The sequence below is a fragment of the Pseudorca crassidens genome, chromosome 7 (genome assembly GCF_039906515.1).
Source record: "Pseudorca crassidens isolate mPseCra1 chromosome 7, mPseCra1.hap1, whole genome shotgun sequence".
Classification (NCBI taxonomy): Eukaryota; Metazoa; Chordata; class Mammalia; order Artiodactyla; family Delphinidae; genus Pseudorca; species Pseudorca crassidens.
The window spans coordinates 58,378,731-58,394,012 of NC_090302.1; the positions used below are offsets into that span (position 1 = coordinate 58,378,731).

The window sequence follows — 15,282 nt, forward strand, 5'->3', positions numbered from 1 at the left end:
AGAAAGTAGATAATGACTCCCCTACTCTCACCCCCATTGCTACAGTATCAGGATGTTCCACTTTGGAATAGTAAATTTTGCCATTCGTCCCTCCTGAAGGAAGTTTAACTTGGTTTATCTAACCCAGGTATGAAAAGGTTGGTACTTTTTATTTCATAAAATCATTCATTTTTTCATCTATTACACAAGCCACCATAATTTGTTCAAAACTAAAAAAAAAAAAATCTCTTGTGACTCACGTGTCAAAAAATATTTACAAATGGAGGCTTTTCCCTGGTCAATTCCACTCGTCAACTCCGCATAAAAGATGAAAATAGATCTCTGTCAGCCACCACTTTCTTACTTCAGAAAGACAGAGGAGTCACTTAGCAGAAAACTTCAGTGCATTGAAAGCTAGCCAAAAAGTCAGAGGGGTGTGCGTGTGTGTGTGTTTGGTTTCTTGTTTGCATCTCTGTGAGGCTCTAATGCATGTCCATTGTCATGAGTTTACACATAAATTATAAATTAGTTGAAAGCAGATATGACAAGTAATTCTGCCTTATGAATGCTTGGAGGTTTATAAAACATGAGCAACGAAGGCTTTCTGCCTGTGAATGCACCCTGGCACACACACGTGGTCCGATACATCGAGAGCCTTTTTCTAGGGAAAATAGAAATGTTTTCTTTTGTGGTCATTGCTTTGATGACAGACAATTTGTCCCTCTGTAGAGAAATATAACGTTTACCAGTGGAAATGAAGAAACTGTCTATGGAGAAAAGAAATGTGTCCTTAGCACGTCGTAGAAAAACTACTGGTTTTCCCAGTGAAAATCATGTAACGCAAATTGGTTACTATGACATTTTCACAAAAAAATTTTAGAATAAGTATTGATCTAGTTGAAGACTTAGGTTTCCGGACTCTATAATCAACACGTAGTAAGTAACAAACAGTAAAATATTTTGGTGTCTAGAGCAGGTGAGTTAAGGTACGGTGTTCTTCTAAGAACAAGAAGGCGTGAATTTGTGGATTGGTTCAGCCTCATACTAGGTGTGTGAACCTGAGCAAGTCACTCCTTTCTCAATCTCTTGTTCCCTACCTCTAAGATGAGAAGGTTAAACTACATGATCTCTGAGGTCTGTTCCAGCTCTAAACATTTAAAAATAGGATCGAAGCAATGTTTTTTAATGTCTCTATATATCTTAGCACTGTCTTGATACATGTCATTATTCATGAGGAAGTAATATATCTTTTTCCTTTACCTGTCTCACCAGTATTGTGAAGATTTTAGCTTATTAGACAAAGGTGCCACATACATGCTGTCATTAAAATGGAAAGACAGGGCACTGTTATCTGGAATGTTTCAGATAAGAGACTCACTATCGACTGTACGGACTGGAGATGCGAGAGTGTTGCCATGAGTACAGGAAGAAACTCTCAGCACATTAGGATGCTAAATGCTGGAGACACACGGGGGCTGAGATTAAAGATAAGAGACTTCCCACAGATGGCAGCAAAGACACTGGGACCGGACTTTGTGGTGGGAACAAAATAGGTCAAAGGTATCCTTCTGATAGGCCTTCTGTGAACCACAGCTTCTCGCCCTTCTCCGATTGCAACAAAAAACTGATCTTCAGAGTAGTTGAGTTTTATTTTATTTTATTTATTTAATTGAAGTATAGTTGATTTACAGTGTTGTGTTAGTTTTCCTGGTGTACGGCAAAGAATATATATATTCTTTTTCAGATTCCTTTCCATTATAGTTTATTACAAGATACCGGATATAGTAGTAGTTTAAAATATATATATATATATGTGTGTGTGTGTGTATATATATATATATGTTTAAGATAATACCACTAAAAAGAGCTAGTGATGACAGATTTGAAACTAGATGTTTGATAACTATTCACGTCTGTCTAACTGCCATGGCAGGATGGACTGTGGTCCAAGAAGTAATTTGTAAGTCAGCTGTTAGGAAGCTGGAAGAAAATTTGCTGTTGTAACTGTTTAAAAGGGGGATTATTTTCTCAACGTAGAAAATAAAGGTATAAAATCTATAACGTACCTGAAGTACATTGTCCACCTGACAAAATGCTTCTTACTCCTGTTCTTCCAAGTTATACTCTCAGTACTACCTTTTCTTCAGTACCTTTACTGAGTCCCAACAGCATTGCCTTAGTACTTAGGATTAGCTTCTAGATGGTCTTTCTTAGTATTTTTTGGGGGTGGGGCACAGGGTATATATCTAAGTTTGCCTTCTAGACATCCTGGAAATAAAGGTTTCTTATAAGTTTTACATTCCTCTCAGCACTTAGCATGGTGCTTTTCCACGGCAGTATCGTGGATAATTATTGGTTCCTCCTCCAGCTCAGAAATAACTTTGCTCTCTTCAATCCAGGGAAGGAACCAGATATATAGGGATGGGCTGTTAGCGGCTATGTCCTAATGTGTGTCTTCACAACCCAATGAGTCAATTGAAGTTTAGAGTTTGTTCTCTGGCATTTGGAATTTGACTGACAAGAAGAATTGTCTCTTTCTTTAGGGGGACTCTATGTAAAAGAAAATATGATCAAAGGATATATTTTCTGTACGTGGGTGGGAGAAACAGAAGAAGCTGGCCTGTACAGGGGAAAGAATAGAGCAGCCCAGGGAAAAACACAAAGATGAGAGTTTCAGAGAGGGTGTTGGAAAATCTCTACAGTCCTCCAGTTGCAGATAACAGTCCTTTTTTAAATTTTTAAAATTTTTTCTTGAAGTATAGTTGGTTTACAATGTTGTGTTAGTTTCTGGTGTACAGCAAAGTGATTCAGTTCCCTCTCTCTCTCTCTCTCTATTCTTTTTATAGATTTGTTTCCAATATAGACTATTAAAAGATATTTGAATATAGTTCCCTGTGCTATACAGTAGGACCTTGTTGTTTATCTATTTTATTTATAGTAGTGTGTATCTGTTAATCCTAAGCTTCTAATTTAGGCCCCCCTCCTTCCCCTTTGGTAAGCATAAGTTTTCTACGTTTGTTTCTGTTCTGTAAATAAATGCATTTGTAATGTTTTTTAGATTCCACATATAAGTGATATCAAATGATATTTGTGTTTCTCTGTCCCACTTACTTTAGATAACAGCTCTTGAAGCATACCTGCATGGGTAGCCTTTGGCTCTATATAAATAAATCAATACATTTATAATAGATAATAGATAAAACAAACGACCCTTTATTTTCCATGAAGCAAACTCTAGGGGCTGTGGTTACTTATAGCCAATCTGATATAAATAGGATTCCTGTATATGATGTTGATAATGATAATGCTGACTGTGATGCCTGTCAAACAAATCTCATACACAGATATATTTGCCATCTTAGGAAATGGTGAAATGAAGATCAGAGGGTCGTGTGTGTGTGTGATTGGAGGGTGACACACACACACACAATATTATTCAACCTTAAAGAAAATTCAGCCATTTGTAACAACATGGATGGACTTTGAGGGCATGGGCATCATGCTAAATGCAATAAGCCAGATAGACAAATACTGTATGACCTCAGTTACGTGGAATCTGAAAAAAAAATTTTTGTTTTAGAAATAGAGAACAGATTGGTGGTTGCCAGAGGCATCGGGTGGAGGATGGCAGAAATGAGTGAAGGTGGTCCAAAGCTTCCATTTTACAGTTGACCCTTGAGCAATGCAAATGCAGGAGTTAATACATGTACAATTTGTAGTTGGCATTTACTATTGAAAAATATCCATGTATAAGTGGATTCGTGCAGTTCAAATCCATGCTGTTCAAGGGTTAACTGTATAAGATAAGTCCTGGGGATGTAATATACAACATGGTGACTATGGTTAACAATAATGTATATTTGAAAGTTGCTAAGAGTAGATCTTAAGAGGTCTTGTCACAAGAAAAAAAGTTTGTAGCTATATGAGGTGATAGATTGTAACTAAATTTATTGTGGTAATCATTTTGCAATATACACATATATCAAATCATTATATCATATGACTTAAACTAATACAATGTTAAATTTCAATTATGTCTCAATAAAACTGGGGAAAAAGAAATAAAATGGGCATTTCTAATTGCCATGGCTGAACTACTGAACCAGCGTTTCTGAAGTTCGGACCGGGAATTTGGATTTTAATTAGGCTTCCAAATGATCCATATATAGGCATTGGCTAAGAGTTTATTTGGCAAGACCTACACAACTATTATGAATCAGTCTAAACATTCACCGGCCTGATGTACTGACTTTGACAGTGATGCCACATTTAAGGAGGACTTTGTTCCCTGCATTCTAGATGCCATCCTCAAATTCTGGACTTAAATTCTAGTAGGACTGGGCAGTTGCACTGCAGAAAATAAAAGCCTAAAGTAATTGTAAAGACCTTCAGGATGCAGTTATACTAATTTCTCAGGTTCCTTCTTCCAGCTGTCATTGAATCCGATGTCTGAGACCAATTTTCTTTACAGTAAAGGAAGTCTCTCACATGATCTAATAATACTGTGCTATAATTTAAGCCTACTTCCTCCTATCCTGACCTCAGGATCAGTGCAAACAGGTTTCATGCCTTGAACTTCTGCTTTAGTCTTAGAATCAAAGTAACAAATTTAGCTTTACCCATCTTGAGAGGTCTGAGTAAACATTAATCCATAGTGATTATGCCAAAATAATTACATGTTTGAAAAGAATGACTTGTGTTTGTTTTCTCCATTTTCTTCACTGAAAACCAATGAAAAATCTATTCAAATTTATATGGAGATAATATGCAAAAAAAAATTTTTTTTCAATGTGTTGCTTATGGCCTAAAATATTATGTAGAGGTCTTTATCATATTATCACAGATGAATACATCACTTAAATATCCCCTTCATGGCTGTTAAGGCACCGTAGAGTCAATTCATGCCCAGGGAGCTTTAATCACAGATCATCGTTGTGATAAATGGTAGTCAGTGTGGGCTATCATGTCAACGGCTACTGGGGGAGTTCTTAATGGGAATGCTGCCAGCATGCAGTTTGTAACTACTTTCAAGGAGCACTTCTAATCTAATGGCTAAATGAGTATCATTAGTGTGTCTTTACATGTAGCATTTCTGGAGAAATTCCATATTTAAAGGAGGCCGGTTATTGTAGTCAACGCATACAACTGAGATTGCCTGAATGATGCAAATACTGTCAGTGGTATTGACAATTAATAGCTTATTAACAGGTTGAGCTATCGAGTTTTATTTTTTTTGGTGACCCATCATATCACACACAGCGAAACACTAAGCATAACAGTAACAACACTCACGATAACAATAAAGAGGAGGTTGGAGGAGTGAAAGATTCGGGTTGGTGAAAACTAACACACTCAGCTAAGAGTTTTTACGTTGCCCCAAATGGCATTCATCACATGCCTTGTTTTCTTTTTAAAACTCAAATTTCAGCCTCAAGCCTCAAACCAGAAACTATTTTAAAGAATACTGCATAATTTAAAAAGAGCCTTTATGACTAAGAGGAAGAACAGGAAAGAAATAAGAAGCAGCCCGTTTAGAAAATAAAGACAATTCACAATCCAATGTGTTTCCTAAAATTGAAAACGTTCTCTTAAATGCTTAGAACAGAATACAGGAAAATGTAACTCAACCAATGAGCAAACAAACAAAATCTCCTTTGCGTTCTATCAAATATTTGACAAAGATGCTGGAGTGTGTAAACTGCATAAAAGGTTACCAGCTCTTGAAGGTGCAGAAGGTACACGGGGCTACAGATAGGTTTTGCTTAGCCAGCACAATAATTTAAATAATCAAAATCTGAAATGTTTAAAGACTTTAGAAAGTCCATGCAAATATCCAGACTGCCGCAGGCACCACTGCGCCACGTTCTCTTACATGGAGCTTCTTCACATAGTTGATATCCCTCTAGCCACTTGAGGTTAGGGCTCCTCTTACGGTTTTCTACCCGAATATGACAGGGCAAAATGTTAGAGCTGCTAGGGACTGAGAGGTGTCTAGTCCATCAGCCTCATTTCAGGTTGATAAAGCAGAAACCAAGGGATGTAACAAGGATGTGTTTTAAGACTCCCGTTAAGTAAATCAGAAACTCTTTATGGTAGAATTTGAACTGTTCCAAACAGTTTTGTTATTTGGCACAATTAGAAGACTTTAGTTGGACATGTTAATCTTACGCTAAGTTAAACTTGATCTAAAAGATGAATGATCATTTAGTTATGAATAATCCATGGACTGGTTTCACTATGGGTCCCGGTTTCTGAGAAATACCATAAATATCCAGTTTTACAACTTTCTGCTTGATAAATGCCACAATATCCAAATACCCAGACATAAACAACAATTTTTTATTCATGTTCATCAAGGATTCACACAAAACCTTCAAGCATTCTGAAAATTTAAGATACCATTAAGTTCACCATTGCTTCAAACACAGGCAGCTTTCTGCGAACATATTACTATCTTAGTATTAGCCCTAATATTATTTAGACTGAATGGTAAAATCATGTGTATGTACTTAATAATTACAGTTTTCAGGCCATGTAAAACTGAAAAAGAGTACTGGGAAATCTGCTTATTCCGTGTAATTTCTTTTTCAGTGAGCCTCTGACCGTAAATCAGTGTATTCGGCACCCCTTTGGTGTACTGGGAAGCTTATACATTCAGTATAGTCTATGAACTTGAAATCAGCGAAGATAAATCAACCTCATTAAGTAACACCAAACGCATATAAATAATTCAACACCTTTCAGAGTACAACTACCACATTAATTATACAGATACTTTTAGGTTGGCTATTTGTTATAAACTTTTATATCGGATGCTGAGTCATATTTAAAGGAAAAAGAACTGATGAAGTTAGTTTTTAAGAATATGGTCAAAAAGAAGAGGGGGGCAATTCTTGAAAATACTGTCAAGTAGAAACACACTTAATTACCTCATATTCCTGGGAAAACTTCAAGTTGTCATTTGCTTTTAACCTTTCAATGTGATCTGCGAGTTCCAAGATAGGTATTGGAGGATGGCTAGCCATACCTATTAAAAGGAAAGAATAAAGACATTTGAAAACGAATGAAGCTAACTATTCCAAAATATAGAGAATACTATAGTTAGAAATGGCCTGAAAATATGTGAGTAGTAAAGATGTTTCATGTGAGGAAGCAGGCAGATAGTTTGGTTACTCAAAGCAGGACATGCTCTGGAAGGATGAATTTTGTAGCCAAATGAAAAGCTACCAAGCGTAATCCCCAAACTAACACTCCTAGTGTGAAAGAAAGAAAGCGTTATTGTGCTATGAATCAATGCAGTTAGCTCGTGGAGAAAACTGACAGTCAGGCTTGATGTCAACTTCTGCTTTGAGTAATGACTGTTATGTCATTTCAAACTCCTTCTCCTGCACTGTGTGAAATGGAAACTGTGTGGAATTAAATGGTGTAAAGTGAACTAAGAAAATATACTGAGAAAGCCCTAAAAGGAAAAGTGTAATAGCTTGATAGGAAACATAAAGTGACTTATGCATAATCAAGGAAAACTAACTTGAAGAATGAAGGTTACCAGGGTAACCGGAATCATCTGAACCTGCAAAGGAAATGATGGTGTAAATAAAATAAAACACAATGAATTTGTTAAAAAAAAAAATGAAATGGATAGTCTGATATACTTTTTAAAAGGACTAATAAAAATGCTGCAGGTTTTTACAGGATCCACTATACACTGTGACTAGATTAAGATCGCTTTAATATTTCACAAACCTGTAGGTGACTGACATTCACATGCATACATGGACACAAAGAAGGACATGCACCACAGCTCACAGACAATAATCACTGATGACAAAATCAGGCACCAAACTGAGTTTCAAAAATGTTTTCACTCGTAGCAGATTGTAGAGATTGGGTTGCAGCCTTCTCCTGGACATTTATTGATGGCCACACTGACAGCTTTGTGGTATTTTGCCCCAAGCCCCCGTTATTTAACCCCCAGCAAACCTACAATCCACTTCAGGTGTGAACATCTTTGTCCACTAATGGGAAATGAATGCAGGAAAGGGAGCAAATGGTGAAAGGATGAAGAGGAAAAAGAAGGTAGAAAAAGAAAGAAAGCAGTGACAGTGGGTGATGCATCTTAGTTCAGTCTGCCAGCTGAAGGTATCTTAGATTCCTAGATTCTGGTAAGAATAATCTACCAATTTTGGCGATTCCTGTGCTGTACAATGGTTTCTCACTTTTCATGTGATTTACATGTTCCTTCTTCTGATTAATTTTTCAAGAGCATCATGAGAGAGCACTGCTGACTCATGTCTTAAAGATGCAGATTCCAGCTGACTAGAAAAAATGTGAACTAGCATGCCCCCAGGGAAGCCTCTGACATAGAAAAAGAATGAGGGAGGGGCTCAAACTGGAAGCCATGTTGACATTCTGCCGTCCCTGGGACTCTTTGGAGGGTGTCAGGCTGTGGTATGGTGACCACTAAGTCAACACAATGTGTAATTACTTTATGGGTATTTTAGATATTGTGCTGTTATTGAAAGCCACCCAGTGAGTTCCTTTGTCTCAAATGCTGAATTATCAATGGTTTGGTAAGTCAGGTAAAAAACTATTTTGCTTCTTCCAATCATTTTAGCACTGTGCTGTGATAGGTGGTATTTTAGTGTTCATGGCTATGAAAGTCTGTTTTCAGTCAGCTAAAATCTTAATGGAAGATCCAATGAAAATGAGTCGCCTTGGAAGTAGAAACTCTTTGTTGCTGATATAATTATGCATTTGGACATAAATGTTGGAACCCATTTCTGAAACTTTTCCCTATAGATGGTAGAATTGAACTCATTTACATTTTGTGGAAGGAGAGGGTGGGTGATGGTGGTCTAATAATTAAAGTGATCTTATCCAGATGAGGCGCCCCCAATGACAAGAGTGAAAATGCAAAGGCACAAGAGACTCTAGGTTTATCTGGAAATGGAATGATGTGGACATCCATTACAGTGCTTTAACAGAGAAAATAATAGAGACAAAGATGTTTAGACCTTTTCGAGCGAATCGTGGGAGAGAGTTATTATCATATATGGACTGAGTGGTGGTTTGGCTAGAGAGGGAGGACACAGAGCCAATCAGGGAGGCGTAGGGGACTGAATTACTGCTCAAAGCTGCAAAAAGTAAAGCCAGTTGGAGATGGGAAAAGTATTAGTATAACAGCAGTAGAAGACCGTCATAATCAACCAAAGACGCGATCAGCATATTTACTTCTGGCATGCACTGGCACATGGTCTAGAAGTATTACTTTGGAAGCTAATTACAGAGAAATCCAAGGAAACCTGCACTGATCCATTACATTCTAATTCAGGATATGTATATATCACATGCAACAATATCCTGGCGTTCAAGAATCATTATGTAAGACTTGACAGTATCGCACTGACGTTCTAGGACAAGTAAAAATGGCAGAATGGATGTTTCACAGAAAGGGGAGGAAAGCTTTGTGGGAATCTGATGGTTCAGGAGAAGAAATCATGGACTGGTATACTGAATATGAGTTCTACTTCTGGATCTGCCATCTACTAATAGGGACAAACTTCTTGTTATCAAGCACGTCAGTTTCTTCTTCTGTGAAATAAAAATGTGGGGCTAGATAAATTCTGGAGTCACTTCCTTCTTTATAACTCATTTCTTCCTCAAGTAGATAGGATGTCTGAGCAGAGAAGGGTCTTGTGGATGTAGTTCATATGTAAAGGTTCTAAAAGTAACTATCTTTTCTTTGAGGGGTGGAGAGCATTTACATTCTACAAAACAGAAAATATATGCAGTTGAATTGTCAACTTTTTGAATTCAGTTTAATACAGTTTTCTTTAGCTAACCAAATTATGATCTTATATCATGTATTCAAAACGAATAACTGTCAACATAAAAATTATGCTGAAGAATAAACGTGGGGTGAAACTCCTCCAACGTGAAACTCTTATTTATTTATTCCTTTTCATTATTTTATTTTATTTTATTTTTTATGGAAGTGTAGTTGATTTACAGTGTTCTGTTATTTTCTGGTATATAGCAAAATGATTCAGTTATACATAAACATATTCTTTTTCATGTTATTTTCCATTATGGTTTATTACAAGATATTGACTGTAATTCCCTGTGCTATACAGTAGAACCTTGTTGTTTATTTATTTTATATACAGCAGTTTGTGTCTGCTAATCCCAAACTCCTAATTTACCCCTCCCCCCATCTTTTCCCCTTTGGTAACCTTAAGTTTGTTTTCTATGTCTATGAGTCTATTTCTCTTTTGTAAAGAAGTTAATTTGTATCATATTTTAGATTCCACATGTAAGTGATATGATAGTTGTCTTTCTCTGACTTACTTCACTTAGTATGATAATCTCCAGGTCCATCCATGTTGCTGCAAATGGCATTATTTCATTCTTTTTTATGGCTGAGTAGTATTCTATTGGATATATATACAACATTTTCTTTATCCATTCATCTTCTGATGGACATTTAGATTGCTTCCATGTCTTGGCTATTGTAAATAGTGCTGCAGTGAACACTGGGGTGCATGTGTCTTTTCAAATTAGAGTTTTCTCAGGGTATATGCCCAGGAGTGGCATTCCTGGATCATAGGGTAACTCTATTTTTAGTTTTTTTTTTTTAAGGAACCTCCGTACTCTTATCCATAGTGGCTGCACCAATTTACATTCCCACCAACAGTGTGGGAGGATTCCCTTTTCTCCACATCTTCTCCAGCATTTATTATTTAACATGAAACTCTAGGTCGTATCAGAAAATAATCACCAAGGGTCTGTTGCAAAATAGTGTTATACAATTCTCCCCAAACTTCTCCATTGTCCAACGTGGGAAAAAAAATTTACAGGATATAATCAAGCATGCTAGAATCTGAATAAAAAAGCAGACACTAAGAAAACTATGAATTTGACCTCACTGTGGTCTCTTTTCAATCTTTTGTCTGGCAAGCTGGCTTTGCTCACAGTCTATGAATCACGTTTTATTACAACAGTGTTTTCACAATAGCGCAATTTGAGGTGTTTTAAAATTCCTTCTTTCCAGGCTGCACACCTGACCAATTAACTCAGAATAGCTGGGTATGGGAGCCAGACATTGATATTTTTAAAGTTCCCCGGTTGATATTTTTAAAGTTCCCCGGTAATGAGTCTCAGTCCTTTGGGAATTTCTGATGGGGGCAGGGGGCTGTAACTTTATTTTTTTCGTTCAAGAATCAGAGTTTATGAGAAAGAGATCAGCTTTCTCCTGGTGATACCCTTGAACCTGCTCTAAGTCTCCATTAGCGAGCTTTAGTGCTTTAGCTATTATTAACAAGAACTTGAAGTGCAGCTCACAGCTGATGAGGGCTTGCCAGGGTCACAACCTCATCAGTTCAAAGCAACAAATGCACAACATAAATGCATTTTAAAGGCACACGTTGCATCTGAGCAGAGTTTTCATTCTGAAGCTATGATACCACAATATACACTGTCAACATGGAAAATGACAGAGGTAGTCACTGAAATCTGCCTTCGGTTGGAGGAGAAAACATGATGCCTACTTTTTTTTTTTTTTTTTTTTTTGTGGTACGCGGGCCTCTCACTGTTGTGGCCTCTCCCGTTGCGGAGCACAGGCTCCGGACGCGCAGGCTCAGCGGCCATGGCTCACGGGCCCAGCCGCTCCGTGGCATGTGGGATCCTCCCGGACCGGGGCACGAACCCGCGTCCCCTGCATCGGCAGGCGGACTCTCAACCACTGCGCCACCAGGGAAGCCCGATGGCTACTTTTAACAGGGTAAATATTTGTGACAGTAACTGCATGGTGGCTTCCTTATAAGATGTAAAACTTTAAAATCGTGGCATTGTAAGCTGAGAGGTGCCTTAGAGATTACTTAGTCCAGCATTTTCATTTTATACAAGAGGGCTCTGAAGTCTAGAAAAGTTAAGTGACCTGTATATTTTAGCCTATCTAGTCCACAACAAAATCTTAAGTGGTTTTGGCATCTTTACTGTTTTATTTCTAGGATGGAAGTTACGATCTCCTCAAGCAGGGGTCAAGGTTTCCAGTGGCTCAAGCGGCCAGGTCGGTTAGGTAAATGGTTAAACATAACCAGGTACTGAACAGTAAACACTTTCACAAGTAATGTACTCCTCCCCATTTCTGTGCAACAAGGAGCCTTTTGTGCAACAAGCTGTCTTTCATTTCTCTACTTTCAGTGGCGTCTCAGGAAAGAGAAATATTTCTCTATTTTTTAAAAAAGTAATAATAATAAGCTTTAGATGAATGGCAACTGAACTCTGTCTCAATGTCAGGGCCATCCTTAGGGCTGGTGTAGACTGTGGAGAACTTCTAGAAGGGTGCAAAGCTCTAGCAGATATCTTTCCAGGTAGTACTACAGAGCCAAGAGGGTGAGGTTTCTCAGGCTCTCAACAGCAACTGAAAACCCAGATAATTACGTGACTTTCCTCTGTTTTCACTACTGACTCAAAATTTTGTTGAAATCCAGTAGGGGTCAAAGAAAAGACCTTTGGAGGCCACATTTGGCTAACAAGATTGTGATCTCTGTTTTAGAAGAGCAAACTGTTCCTTTGTTGTGTGAATTAAAATCAAAGGAGGTTGAGAGTGACAGGAAGCATGTTTGTGTCCACAGGTACTGGGAGAGACACTGGCGGGGGCGGGGGAGCGGGATAGTGTATACTTCTCGCATGATTCACTCTCTGTGGGTTCATCTATCCTCCTCTCCCCTCTCGCATTAATTCCACTAGTAAGGAAAGTGAAGCTCAGAGGGGTAAAAGGACTTGATCAAGGTCATCATTATCAGTAAAACTATGGCTATGTGGGGAATCTGATCCCAGACCTTGTCAATTCTCATTTAGGCAACTTCTCATTATGCTATGCTGTCTCTTAAATCATTGAACACCCCAGGGAGAGTGGTGCCATGTACACCGATATGGGCTTGTGAAACTGTTCGGGCTACTTATTCAGTAACAAAGGAACATAAACTACCCTCAGTTTGAGAAAATGTATCAATAACGAACTAGCTTCATTTAGAAGGTATGCCTGTGTGACTGGTGGGGAACAGGTAAAGGGCACTTATACACACACCTGCATTGTTCAGTCACTTCTTACCAAAACTTTGTGAGCTTCCATGAAAATATTTTGAATGTATACCTTGAGTTCATGTTAAAAACTGTAGTGCTATTCAGCAGAAATTTTTTTTTTTAAAAAAACCCTAATTTCCCATGTTTTTGCTTTTCAAATGTTCTATTTTACTCGGTCAGTAATCTAACCCACAGTAAGTTTCAAATGACTTTTTTATCTGTAGAGAAATGTTTATCAAATACTTCCCATATTTTTTAACCTTGTATTAAATGCCAACAGGCACTTTACAACTTTATGACAGTTTTGTTAAGTGGAGCTTTTGAGGTCACTAAGAGCGGTGGAACATCTTTTAGATGATTTTTCCTGATAATATTTATGTGTGATAATGCAGTAATACTCTCTTCATGGTTTTCCTTTCCAACAAATTGTGATAAAGGCTGAAAAAAAGGTTGTGGTCATGGAACAGGGAGAAGTTAATTTGTTCATCAAATCAGAAGTATACCTACCTGACTTAATAAATCATAGCAACTTAGTTTATAAAATATTTTTCAGCTTTTAACATAATATGTACTACTTAGCCTAACCTGAATAACTACAAATACTCTATGTTTACAATGTGCCTCACGAATGAATGGTAAATTAAAGACAAACGAGAAGATTGATTTGTAAGGTATAATTGCTTGTTGGTACAACAGTGACAGTTTGACTTAATCCATGACTAGGATCATCATTAAGGGAAAGATACTACAAGAGTGCTTCTTCAGGTAAGCACTATATGGCATAATTAAAAATCATATTTTATGTGGGATTTCTCACACTGAAGAATTTGAACAAACTATGTTTCTTTATATCAGAAATATAACCATTTATATACCATAGATTCAATGAACCAATGTTTCTGAAATATAAGATAAAAAGAATACATCTGGTGTTCTTAATCTAGATCATATGGCTTAGTTTCCTATGATACAAAATATGAATATAAGGAGATATATGTAAAGATGGATCTTGTTAGCCCTGATCCACTTAATACTACTAATGCATCAGAAGACATGTCTCAAGAGCTTTCAAAACCACTCAGTTGCTGTGCAGGCATTTCTGCTGCTGATACTGCTATTTCTGATATGTTAACTTTTTATGAGTTTGTTTTTGTTTTTCACAGCCCATCAATCTCCTACCATCCATGTATGCTTTAGGGCAAAACATATTAAGGTCATCCACAAAATGAAAATGAGGCTTTTATGTTGTAACATCTGATCATCTATTTTTTAATATCTTTTCCTAAAAGGTGCAAGTACAAACACTAGAGTTTTTGTTTTGTTTTGTTTTGTTTTTATAAATTTATTTATTTTTGGCTGTATTGGGTCTTTGTTGCTGCACGCGGGCTTTCTCTAGTTGCAGTGAGCGGGGGTACTCTTCATTGCGGTGCACGGGCTTCTCATTGCAGTGGCTTCTTTTGTTCTGGAGCATGGGCTCTAGGCACGCGAGCTTCAGTAGTTGTGGCATGTAGGCTCAGCAGTTGTGGCTTGCAGGCTCTAGAGCGCAGGCTCAGTAGTTGTGGCACACGGGCGGGCTTAGTTGCTCCGCGGCATGTGGGATCTTCCCGGACCAGGGCTTGAACTCGTGTCCCCTGCACTGGCAGGCGGATTCTTAACCACTGTGCCACCAGGGAAGCCCCTAACAGTAGAGTTTCGTTTTTGTTTGAAAAAAAAAAATTTTTTTTTTTTGGTGGGGGAAGGGAGGATTCTGAGGAAGGGGTAGAGATACTGGGAGAAAGAATTTTACAGGAAGAGAAAATTCTAAAAACTTTGGACCAACCAAAGTGGGTTGGTCCTTGGGGAGAAGTTTGCAGGCACCAAGAAAGGTGGCGACTAGTGTACCATATGATGCGATTAGTTATATGTTCCTTTACTCCTTTTTTTATACTAGAGAAAAAGCTTATTTCTTTAAGATGCTGAACTTCTAAATTTGCTTTGCTGGAAAAAGTAGAAATCGGAACACGTATCAGTCATTTCTTTGGTTTTCTGATAAATCACCATCTTTTGACAGTAGTATATTTATCTTAGTCATTTTGTACAATTCTAGAGGCCACTGCCCAAAGGGGCTACTCGGTCCTTGAAAGCTTTTTACAATACTTCAAAAATATTTGTAACTGTTAGTCTCTATCAAAATGGTAAATGTGCCTACCCTAGGACTCTGCCATCACACTTCCAGGT

At 37.7% G+C, this 15,282-nt stretch overlaps 1 protein-coding gene across 35 annotated transcripts in view; it reads right to left on the reverse strand.

Annotated features, from left to right (window-relative positions):
• Positions 1–15,282, reverse strand: part of PTPRD (protein tyrosine phosphatase receptor type D) — a 2,145,367-nt gene that overhangs the window by 106,056 nt on the left and 2,024,029 nt on the right. For 20 of the 35 annotated variants that reach the window (XM_067744351.1, XM_067744350.1, XM_067744358.1 and 17 more), the window contains 2 exons: positions 7,508–7,549; positions 6,909–7,006 (listed from right to left, as the gene is read on the reverse strand). In XM_067744351.1, coding sequence (XP_067600452.1) covers positions 6,909–7,006; positions 7,508–7,549 — 140 coding nt within the window. The remainder of the gene's footprint in view (positions 1–6,908; positions 7,007–7,507; positions 7,550–15,282) is intronic. The other 15 variants (XM_067744362.1, XM_067744360.1, XM_067744365.1 and 12 more) reach the window with 1 other exon arrangement.